This window comes from Polistes canadensis, unplaced genomic scaffold (genome assembly GCF_001313835.1).
Source record: "Polistes canadensis isolate GaletaPanama2010 unplaced genomic scaffold, ASM131383v1 scaffold_45, whole genome shotgun sequence".
NCBI lineage: Eukaryota > Metazoa > Arthropoda > Insecta > Hymenoptera > Vespidae > Polistes > Polistes canadensis.
The window spans coordinates 458,272-470,274 of record NW_014569592.1 but is presented as its reverse complement, the minus strand read 5'-3'; the positions used below and the strand labels follow the sequence as shown (position 1 = coordinate 470,274).

The 12,003-nt window shown below is 28.0% G+C and overlaps 4 protein-coding genes across 5 annotated transcripts; 2 read left to right on the top strand and 2 right to left on the bottom strand.

Moving 5' to 3' along the window:
• Positions 1–80: 80 nt before the first annotated feature.
• On the bottom strand, positions 81–5,382 carry LOC106785127. Its single transcript, XM_014745314.1, has 2 exons — positions 5,110–5,382; positions 81–5,037 (listed from the first exon to the last, which is right to left on the bottom strand). The coding sequence occupies exon 2, from the start codon at positions 5,027–5,029 to the stop codon at positions 215–217; it is 4,815 nt and encodes a 1,604-aa protein (XP_014600800.1). The 5' UTR covers positions 5,030–5,037; positions 5,110–5,382; the 3' UTR covers positions 81–214.
• An 84-nt stretch (positions 5,383–5,466) lies between these two features.
• Positions 5,467–6,399, top strand: LOC106785128 (proteasome assembly chaperone 2). Its single transcript, XM_014745315.1, has 2 exons — positions 5,467–5,890; positions 5,957–6,399. The coding sequence occupies exons 1-2, from the start codon at positions 5,558–5,560 to the stop codon at positions 6,380–6,382; spliced, it is 759 nt and encodes a 252-aa protein (XP_014600801.1). The 5' UTR covers positions 5,467–5,557; the 3' UTR covers positions 6,383–6,399.
• A 140-nt stretch (positions 6,400–6,539) lies between these two features.
• LOC106785129 (translocon-associated protein subunit delta) lies at positions 6,540–7,536 on the bottom strand. Its single transcript, XM_014745316.1, has 2 exons — positions 7,071–7,536; positions 6,540–6,994 (listed from the first exon to the last, which is right to left on the bottom strand). The coding sequence occupies exons 1-2, from the start codon at positions 7,314–7,316 to the stop codon at positions 6,734–6,736; spliced, it is 507 nt and encodes a 168-aa protein (XP_014600802.1). The 5' UTR covers positions 7,317–7,536; the 3' UTR covers positions 6,540–6,733.
• A 333-nt stretch (positions 7,537–7,869) lies between these two features.
• On the top strand, positions 7,870–11,340 carry LOC106785149. 2 transcript variants are annotated; one of them, XM_014745350.1, is made up of 5 exons: positions 7,870–8,163; positions 8,361–8,459; positions 8,564–8,844; positions 8,926–9,226; positions 9,314–11,340. In XM_014745350.1, the coding sequence occupies exons 2-5, from the start codon at positions 8,456–8,458 to the stop codon at positions 10,993–10,995; spliced, it is 2,268 nt and encodes a 755-aa protein (XP_014600836.1). In that variant the 5' UTR covers positions 7,870–8,163; positions 8,361–8,455; the 3' UTR covers positions 10,996–11,340. The 2 variants fall into 2 exon arrangements, with proteins under 2 accessions (XP_014600836.1, XP_014600835.1); XM_014745349.1 differs by having other exon boundaries at positions 8,923–9,226.
• The last annotated feature ends 663 nt before the right edge of the window (positions 11,341–12,003 follow it).

Here is a 12,003-nt window from a genome sequence, read left to right as displayed (position 1 = left end):
TATATAATGAAATTAAGTCTTAATTATTTTTTACATAATTTATAAAAATAATAGATTTATTTAGAGAAATAATAATACAATTTAAAAAATATTTATAATTTATTGAATACATTGTAATTCTTAGTAAAACACTAAAATATAAGCAATACAGATATAATTGTATTGAGAAAACATGTCATATAAAGTATATTTACATACTTAACAAATTATTATCTTAAATAAATGAAATGGTATTTTTTATTTTCTCTTCTAATTTTTTATTTGCCAATTGCTGTTCTTTTAAACGACTTTCTAAAAGTTCCGATGAATGATGTATTTCTTTAATCTTCTTTTTAGTATTTTCGCAAAACTCAGCAAGTTGGTCAAATTCATTTATTAAATTGTTGTCTTCAAAAGTACTGTCATTACAATCCTTTATTTTCCGTTTGTTTTGAATCGGTTCTTTAATTATATTATCTCTTTTAGGAGAACATGTTTCATCTAGGTTTATTTTTGTTGTAAATTCTGTAAATGTAGTAGATTTAAACCACCACGGTAACGTTTTAAAATATTTCATATAATTTTTATTATAAACGATCTTTAAATCCGTTCCAATAAAACTTATTTTTTCTTTGACAATTTGAACTAATATATTTGCAAAATTTGTTACTTTTAAACTGCCAGTCATAAAATATAAATGACTTAAAATATCACAGGAGAAGGTATTGCTATTTACATCTGGTAACACTACTTGACAATAACGGATTATATTTTTGTGTAATTGATGTGCATCTTTTACTGGCCATGGAAAGCTCCAATGTGGTAGCAACAATCCACTTAAAATATTTTCTAGAGTTACTCTATACTTCAGTGTTCTCCATAAATCATCAAAATATTCATAACTACATGGTAATATGTGCTGGTTCCTTACAAATTTTTTTAATTCTGGTGCAAATTTTGTATACATTAGAGATTCTGGATCTAATAAAATATGCATCAAATATGTGACCGCTTCATTATGCAGGTTTATTAAAAAATTCGGCTCTTTCATAGCTTGAGATAAATTTCCGTTATTAATTGAATCTTCTAAAACTCTTTGCCAAAGTTCTTCCGTTAAACAAATATCACATACATTTTGTAAAGTATCCATTTCCAATGGATTTTGAGGAGGTTTCTTAATAACCAACCATAAAATCGTGCTTTGAATTAAATTTAATATAATTTTTTCATTTAATGTTTTCTCAACAGTGATGGTGTATTCAGATACATATCCTGAATCTAATAGAGTATCTAAATCTGCTACAATTTCGTCTTTTTTCATCTCCAAACTTCCACTTCCCAAAATAATAAGTACTATAGGTATTGGTAGAAGTTTATCTTTAGATAATATAGTTTTTGTTAACCGTTTTTTAATGGAAATAACATTTTCTGAAGCATTTGCTATAAATATAAAACCATCCGTTCCAATTAAATGGTGTTCTGCAATAAAGCCTTCAAAATGCCTTATAGAAGCATATAAATGTTCACATGAGTTTGATTGAAATGATTTTATTATTGGTTCTGTTGTATAATCTTCAGGACATAAATATCGATTTATTATTTTTTTATATTGCCACACATCAATCCTATTTTCTAAATCAGGCCATGATATTACAAGCTTCCAAAATAAATCTGTCAAAATATGGATATTTAATGATTTCAAGTTTTCTTTAATACCTTCATAAATAATTGCCTCAATAGGAGCTAAATTATTGATGATTGATTTTGGTATTTCTACGGTACAATGCCTTTTGCGCATATTTTCTATAACTAACTTTTGTCCATTACGATATAACATTTTAGCACATTCATCTAGAGATTGTTTCTGCAACCAAACAGGTGTGTCATCTAATGCTTTTCTTTGCTGAGTTTTTTTCAATGCCCATTTCCTCCATACGTAAAAATATTTATTGATCTTTCGTTCATGTCTTTTTTTTGCAAACTCTTCTAACTTTTGATAATTTATTATTTCTTCATATAATATATCATCACATATTTCAGTAAGAAAACTATTTAATATAGTATTACTTAAAGAATCATACATTGTTGATTTCTTTATTTCTTCTTGTAGAATATTAGAGCATGGTTCTTCTATCACTTCTTCTATCAATTCTTCAAAGATTTCGTCTGTATCTTTACTAATTTGTTGCATTTTTTGTTCCAATTGTTTTGTAGCTATAATTTCAGATTCCTTTTTAATTGATGACTTATTTGGAGATTGTATATTTTTACTTATTAGCTCTGTTTCTTCAGATGGAACAAATTTTGTACTAGATAGACTTTGATGCGAAGTCAAAGTTACATTTGAGACATTATTGTCGAATATCTTGCATGGTAGAGTAGATTTTTGAAATATATTTCCTTTTCCAGTTTCAGAAAGTATGCTTTTATTTAAAGCCATTAAAAATGGTGAAGATTTTTCAAAACTTTCAATTGGTTTAGTCTGCTGAAAAACATTAAAACTTGGTTGCGGAAGCAATGTATTATTGTTTGTATTATTCGAAATTTTATTATTATCTTTAAGCTTTTTCGATAAAGTATCATATTGTGGTTTATCAAACAGTGAGGGTGTATTAAGATAATCTTGTTTTATTTGAGTATTCAATGGTAAATTTGTTTCTGTCTTATTTTCAAGCATAATCTGTTCATATTTTGATCCAATTTTACTATGTTCTGATTTAAATATAGAAGTAGTTTCTGATTTATTTAAATCAGTATCATTGATTTTAGATATTTTTTGAAAGTGATCATATTTGGTAATTGTTGGTGAATCTACAAGAAAGGCACTATGACTTTTTTCATTAGTAAGTAAAATTTCTTTACTAGAAGGTTCTGATTCCTTTCTTATAAATTCATGTGAAATTTCCATACTATTATCGACAGTTGAATTCTGATCTTCTGCATTTATAGATTGAGGCAATAAATAGCCTTCAGAATTAAAACTACTGTGGGGCTTATGATTCTTGTAAGATTTTTCAGGCATTTTTCCACCAGCAATGCATTCACTAATCGATAATCCTTGAGAAGTTCTTTTTGATTCTATCATATAACGAGCTCTACCTTGTTTTATATTTGACATTGGCAAACAATAATTTTGTCTGTTTAACATTATATATAATTCATCACTTGATACACTGATTCCTACTTGTTCACAGAAATATATAGCCTCATTCTCATTCTCAAATCCAAGATTTTGAAGTAATTCGTATAATGGATAAGCTGTAGATGTAGTTCTGCAATATGCTTTGACCATTATAGATAAAGCTTTAACTCTAACTTGATTAAAATATCTAAGCAAAATACAGGCATTTAAAAAAGTTGTTTGCCGCACTAGTTTAAAAAATTTGTAATAATTATTAGACTCGAGAGCAGAATATATATTTATTGCAAATTGTACTTCTGATGACTTCTGTATTGAGATTGGAAGTTGCTGTAAGTCTGACATGAAATTACCATTATTCAAATTTAAGAGAATAATATATCCTCGAAATTCTGGTTCGTTCTGACATGTGATACCTTTTACTCTTAAATCATGATACATATACTTTAAAGACTGTAAGCATTTTGTTAAGTTTTCTGAATTGATTTTTTTATCAAATACTGATAATTCTTCCGCGCAAAGTCTTTCTGAGCATACTATGTGAAATTTAGCACATTGTTCAACTAATTCTACACTATCGATACAACAAAGTTCTTGTTGAGTTATATCTTTTCTTATTCCTCTTGTTCTATCCCATAAAAAATGATACCATTCTCCTAAATTAGTTCCTTCTTCTTCACAAAGATTTACTATTTCATGAAGCAAATAACTCATAGTCATTTTTAAGGATTTTACTGGTCTTAATTCATGAGCCATTGGTTCTTCTTGATCTGCAGAAGATCTCGAGTATTGTTTAACAGCAATCATATGATTTATTCTATACTCATTTCCTTCTAATAGTTCATACGGAGCTATTTGCCTTTGCGATTCACGCATCAAACGTTCTTTTTCAGGACACATATCTGGACAAGTTCCACTTGTAATTTCAGCAGTTTCCAATGAGTGAGATTTAACTTGTTTAAGCCTCATCAAACGATCCCTTGCCTCTAAAATTTTATATTTATCTTCTGATGTAATACCAATTTGATGTATTATACTTTGTAATTCTTCCATAGATGCACCATGCAACGATGTCATTATTTGACTATCAGTTTCAATTTTATCTTTATCAATTTTGAGCAGCATCTTTTCAGATTTTTTTGCATGTGATCCTTTGCTTTTTTTCACAGTAGGTACCCTAAACATATTATCACTCTTATAATCATGTAAATTATATTCTAAATTTGTCATAGCTTCCAATTCTGTTTTAATTTCATTATCTATTTTAAGAAAATTTGTAACTATATTTTTTGAATCTTTCTTTTTGGTCGGAGACTTCGGTGATTTATCTGACTTTGTCCATCCAACAGTAAACTTTTGACCTAAATATTCTCCACTTTTCTGATAGGCATCGTTAGCTTCTTCCTTAGATTGAAAAACTACTATAATTATTTGCTTCTTCGGTTTAATAGTAATTTTTAATACTTCACCATAAGCATTAAAATGTTCTCTTGCAGTTGATCTTATAAGTAATTCCTTTGGAACATCTGTACATGTTATTGAATTATCCAAATTACATTTAACTATCTGTGATTTAGAATTTTTTTTTAATTGCCCATATGCTGAACCATCTTTCAAAGCATTGGCAAACAAATTAACCGATGGTTCGAATGCATTTCTAGATATTTTAGGCTTGTATTTTTTTCCTGTGTCATTAGTTTGTTCCTTAGTAAAACTACTCAGCTGTGTTATTGCTTCAGGTGCTGCAAAACTAAATTCTTGTTTGCTGCTGCTTGAAGACATCAAATTGGTTGGAAAACTATAATTATAAGTTTTTGGAGGACTAAAAACAACGTTTGGCCTAGAAAATGTAAATCCTAGAGAAGTTGGATTTTCTGTAGTATTTGTATCCATTTCTTCCTTATCAGACATTTTTTCTTCTATACAAATAGAATTATTTTAATGTTAATATTAAAAGATAATTTAACTGTGTGTTTATGTATATAACTAACCTCTTATCCGTTCGAAAAGTTTATTATAATGCAATGATTGTTTTACTTTCTATTCATTTTAAATATCTAAAAATGTTAAATTATCTCTTCAATTTAATTTTTTTCTTAAAGATTGAAATGTATTTCGCTATAATATTATTTCAAAATATTCAAAATCTGAACTTTTTCACTCCGTTTACACTTTTAATAAATAATCACTAACCATTTTATAATACTTCGTCGTTCAATCCAACATTCTCTTAAGACACCCCGTATATATAAAATTATACGAATACGAAGTTTCTTTAAAGTAACCAATCACATTCGATATAATCTGTATATCCAATGAACGATAAGTATTAAGATGTCTGTGAAATATTGTCAAATCATTTTATATTGTCATGTCGTTACTAGCATATTATTAAACTACACTTAAACAACACTAGTTAAGCATTAAAAAAGAAACATAATGATTAAGTTAACAAAACAATATAATTTAGAAGGTTTCTCATTAATAATACCGTCAGTGGCAGTTGGTAACGTCGCTCAATTAACTGTTGATCTGTTAATCGCTAGTCTTAACCTCCAAAGAATTGGTCAAATTGTGACTTCTGCTTTCATACCCATTGTTGGGTTGGATCCTTATGTAGAAACATCTGAACATTTAAGTACAGCAATTGATTTATATGCAGGACTTGACAATAAAATACTTGTTATACAAATTCGTTCACCGTTCATCAAATCATTGAATAATTTTTATCATAGTTTGTTACAGTTTATTACAGCAAATAAAATATCTAAGGTATACTTTTATGCGCATATTTACAAACGTACAAATAACAAGATTTTAATTTATGTTTTATTTTAGATAGTAATCCTGACAAGTAGCTATGCATATGAGAAAACCGATACTCAAATAAATGTTACAGAATTAAGATACATTGCATCTGCCAGTATATTAACTAATAACAAACAAATTTTCGATGATTCTAAATGGCTTCAATATGAATCTAAATATACATCTTGTCCAAATGACCAACAGATAGTCCACATTCCAGGAGGAGGCTTTGCAACTAATTTATTTCATTATCTTTCGAACAATAATGTACCGTGTATAATATTGTTTAAATTTTGCTCAGAAGGAGATAATATTCCAGATGCATTAAATTTATTAAATTATTTGAATCAATGGATGAAGTTACTAAAAATGAATTCTAGTGGATCTTTAGATGTGAAGTATCCACCATCATGGAAATATTTATTTGGAAATGTACCATCGTCCGAGATATATTAAATAAAATACTATATATATTATAAAATTATTTTTATAAAATGTTTATTTCTCTCAACAGTATCTCGTATATGTTATTGCAATATATAAAATACATGCAATATTATTGCATAATATAAATATATAAAGATGTATCAGATACAACTAATACAACAGTACATTTTCTTCAATTTTATGAATTTATTTGAACTGGAATCGATCACATATGTCCTACATTATATTTTTAAAATTCAGAAATACCAGACATGTTCAAAATATTTATAATTACAAAATTTCAATCTAATATTGTAATATTTCGCATTAATAATGATGAGTATGGAAATTAGAGACTTTGTAAAATAAATAATATTTTTACTACGCAAGCAGTTTAAATTTAGCTGAAAATGCAGCATATGAAACAAGAGCAGCTAAAAATGCTGCCAAAAATTCAGAGTTGATCCATGGTCCAAGATAAATACCTGGATTATTGAGTACAACTACAGCTAGTGGTTTAACTACACTTGGATCTTCTCCACTTCTATAAGCTTTACGAATAGCAGCATATTTTTCTTCGTCGTAAAGTTTGACACTGTAATCTCCTGATCGTGCATGTTTGATGTCTTCTGTCCAAGAAACCTGAAAAAGAAAAAACAAATATTTAGAATAAACATATATATAACAACATACAAATTATTTAGATTTATTATTTTACCTGATATTTGTTATCTGCACTTAACCTTACAGCAGGTAAAGCTTTTCCTTCTACTTCAGCATACAATGGAATTCCTTTAACACCATTGCTACACTTTAATACAAATTGTGTTGTAAAAGCTACATTAGTAAGAACAGTAGCATCTTCTGTTACATATGCTGATGCTACTACTTCTGGTTTTTGACATGTTTCTGCTGATATTGTCAAAATTACAGCACATAATGTAGACAGAAAAATATAATTCATGTTTATTTTAAATTATGTTTTATACAATAATTGAATTAATAAGATGCTTATTAAAATCTAACAATAGATTCTTATATTATATATGATATAATATAGCAAACGACAATATGAAGGACACTTCAAACACGATTCTCAGTCCACTTGGTTACAATTATTCTATCAAAACGTAATTCAAAAACTGTACTTGATTGCAGACGTGTTATGACGTGTCTTTAACCTCTGAATATAAATGGTACAGATGTTAGACAACATATAAATTCATGACATAATAATGTCATCTACTGGAAGAATATGTAATTGAAAGTAAGGTTAGGTACAAATGATTTAATTTATTATATTGGCCAATAAATCCATGTTATTAATATAAATAATACATTAGAATAATAATATTTTAGTTATCCATAACACAATTATTAATATTTTATATTTTATAAAAGCAATATTATATACATATATATATTATATGTACTTTCATAAAATCCAATACATTGATTGGTTGTACATTTTCCTTTACAACAAACTTCATTGTATAACCAATGATTACGTTATAAATAATTATATTACTCCTGTATGTGATTGTTCATGAGAAAAGCTATTTATGTCATTTTTCAAGAATTAGAACAAATTAGATGATCGAATTTTTCAATCGTCGATACAAATTAATAGAGGGGGATATAGGGATTGCGATTGAAGCTTAATACAATAAAAAAAAGATGCTATTGTGAGACGCACTCTCATATACTTATTCAACCCATCCTAATATTAATTGTTAATATTATATATGTTTTTTATACCAATAATTATCAAAATGAAGTGAACTGACAATTCCAAGAACATTTACACATGGGTATATATTTATATATATATATTAAAGATCGTAATAATAATAAAATGTGATTTTTAACATCATATATATTTTACATCTATTATTAAGTAAATGATGAAAATAATTAATCTTAATTAACAGATTATCATTTTTCAATATTTTATGTGAAAGTAAATTTAGAGCTTTGTATGAATAAAATGTTTTCATTTATATTTTAGATGCAGTAGTTATTTCTTTTGATAATATAGAATGTACTACATCTATGATTGAGTAATATTGTAATCGCTACTATTTTGTATAATTTGGCAATACTATGGGTAAGTAAATGAAGATTTAGTTTCTTTAACTAATTTAATGTAGTATATATAGACTATTCTTTTATTTCTAAAACAAATTAATATAAATTTTGAATGTATGATAGTGATGGCAGGAAATGAAGGTACGCCAGGATCTTTGGCAGAAGATACATTATCTGCAAGATTACAATGGCTTCGTCAAAGACGTGAAGCATTACAAGAGAAACTTGCTCTGAAAAATACAGAATTAAAAAATCTTTGCATAGAGGAGGCAGAATTAACAGGAGTATTACCACCAGAAATACCATTAGAGCCTGGGGAAAGTCCACCCACTTTCCGTAAAAAAGTGGGCACAGCATTTACATATCCTCAAAATCTAATCAACAAATTAAAATCAAATGAGATTGTAAGATTATTATATGTTGTATTATATAATATTTATAATACATATTGGAAATGTTAAATTTAATTTTACTATTGTAAGCAGGAAGAATCAGCTCTAGAATTAGAGCGGCAGGTTCAAATTGGTATAGTGGAAGCTGCTCTAGGAATCGTTAATGATCCTGCAGAGAGTAAAGCTGTACGTCGAAAACATAGATTGGTTTATCAACAAGGTCAAAGAAAACTTCAAGAATTGGAAGCACGCTTAAATTCTATACGTCAGTCTCGTAATAAAACACACCGTGCAGGACAATATCAGCATACGATGCCATGTAATACTCAACCACATTTACAGAGTAATGTCAAACATAGAACAAAGAAACCACGACCACCGCTTGATAGTACAGGTATTGTTTATAATTGTATTTATAATGAAGAAAGTAATAGCATCAAAGTTACTAATATTTTTATTTATTATAAATATTTTTATGTAGGAAATGAAAGTTGCTTGACTTCTACGAGAGGTATTGCTCAAGAAGAAAATATTAATTTAAATTCCATAGGAACAGAACAAAAATATCCTGGATATGAGGAACATCTTCCATTCACGAATGCCTATCATCATAGTCATGATACTGGTTTTTCTTCTACAAGTCCTGTTGACATACGACAAAATATTAAAGCATCAGAAAATGATTTTAATGACAACCACAATATTTATATTCTACCTGATCAATATCGTACTCGTACTTATTCTCATGGTAGTGGTGGTACACGCAGTCAGAATAACTATCAGGATAACAACCGAGTTTATCGTACCGTACCTAACACGTACAGTGAAGAAGAACGTCAAATGAGATATCGTCAATTTCAACAACATCAACAACAACAGCAGCAGCAACAACAAAAACAACATGAATTACAAGAAGATTTTTATAATCATCAACAATATGCAGAATATAAACTATTTGATAACGAAGCTCAAAGAAAATCGAGTCAAATTTATTATGATAGAGATTTTCATTCGCCTCATCATATGCATGCAGAGTATCAATTTCATTATAAAAATCAATCACAGTCATGGCAAAGAAAAGATCGTGACATGTCTATAAATAGAAATTTAAGATCTATAGGACCACCTGTTGATTCGCATATGCCTCCAGGATGTTGGATGCGTTGTAACGAAGAAATCATTTGGTGTCCTGACGAACAACTTGTGTCTGATAGATTTGGTAGTCTTGATCGTAGAAAACGAAATGGAGTGCAGCAAGTAGGAAATATTCATACGGATACGCAATCCCGATATCGGACAGTAACGATTGGAGGATCTAAAAATACTGTACCAGTTGTATCCTACCCACAACCTACTATTCATTTATTACCTTTATCAGAACAGTCACAAGTAAATAATAAAATTCTTTTACGAACTCAATCCTTAGGAAGCGTAGAAACATGGCACTCCAATAGATCTCAGGAATCACAAGACGATAAAGACACTACTGATAGCGTTAGTCGCAAAGGAAAAGAAAAAGAATGGTATGAAACGTCTTTAGATTCAGGTGCAAGTCCTGCATTTGAGGCAGGCTTATTAATTACACATAAAGCTATGCACTGCCAATCAAGCTCACCTGTATCATGTGCTAAAGATATTGGTGTCATTAATGGTATTAATGACAATACTGTAAAGAATGTCCATTCAAATATACAAGCACGTTCTAAGTTAGAAACATCTATTCAAGCACAAACACATGTACAGCCAACTCTTATTTGTTATGATCATTGGCGACCTAAAGTACTTGAAATTCCTGCAGAATCAAGAAAAATTCAGGAAAATAATGACGAGGGAATTTTAATAAGATCTCCTCGTAATTGTACAGTAGTGCAGGCAGGAAAATATCAGCCTTATAGAGAAGTTACAAAACCTTTTGAAATGTCAGACTTTTATAAATATTCGACTAAATTTCGTAAACGAAATGAAATATCTGGGCAAACTTCATCAAATGAAAATTGTTTAGATTCCTATGCTGGAGATTTAGCTGGTTCTACCGATTTACAAAAAGAATCTGATTCTACTAATTATGTACACAATGGTAATGTTACTAGTCCAGTACAAAAAAAGATATATCAACCTGTTGAGCGTATGACATGTCAGCCCTATTTAACTACTTTAAGGTAGCTTTATTAAAAAGTATTGAAAAATATTGAGAGAGAGAGAGAGAGAGAGAGAGAGAGAGAGAAATAATGTGAATTCTTATTTTCTTAATCTCTTCAGTACAAGCGTCGACTTTAATCGGTAGCTACAATACGAATATATACATGGCCAAGCGTTAGGATTCGGCAGTGTGTCGTACCGAAAAAATTAAATATAATAATATGTATATAATATGGAAATTTACAATTCAATTAAAAAGATACAGCCAGTTGAACTTGCTTAAATAGCGTAACAATTTTATAATACGATTTTTTCACTATACAATGATTCATTTAAAGATATAATAGTTATTGCCTTTAAAATAAGAGAGTGCAATTATAATAGTATCTTATATTAAATATATATATAAATTTATAGTATTATGTGGAAAATAATAAGATATAAATTTATATTGAAATTAGAATGTACAAAAATGTTTGTATCGAAAAAAGTGATAGATTTGTTAATTTATAATTTATGTAACATATGATGACCTGAATATAGTGCCTTACTATCTTTTTAATAAGCATATTTACGCACAATACAATACGTTATTATTTGTTCTTGGTACTTAAAACTATTATTAATTAGAAAATTTCTTTATAAAAAAAAGAAAAATGTTTAATTATTTCTATTATTGCTATATAAGTATTATTGTAATTCAGCTGAAAAATATATGTAAATATCTATATTGATTGTAAAAATTTAGCAAAAATTTATCATGTTATGTACATCATAATAATATAAATTAATAGTATAAACGAGAAATTGTATTATTAAGGCGTTTAAATTTTTATTTGTACCACGCAAATCATAATAAAACGATATTGAAATCAAATAAAAATATACAAAATAACAATACATAATATTATAATAATATTTAATCAAATCTAAGTGCCTACATTTATAAATCTAAGAGCCAAAGACTCTAGGAAGATTATGTATCAAATATAATAATTTATCTTTTTTTTATACATATATATATATATATAT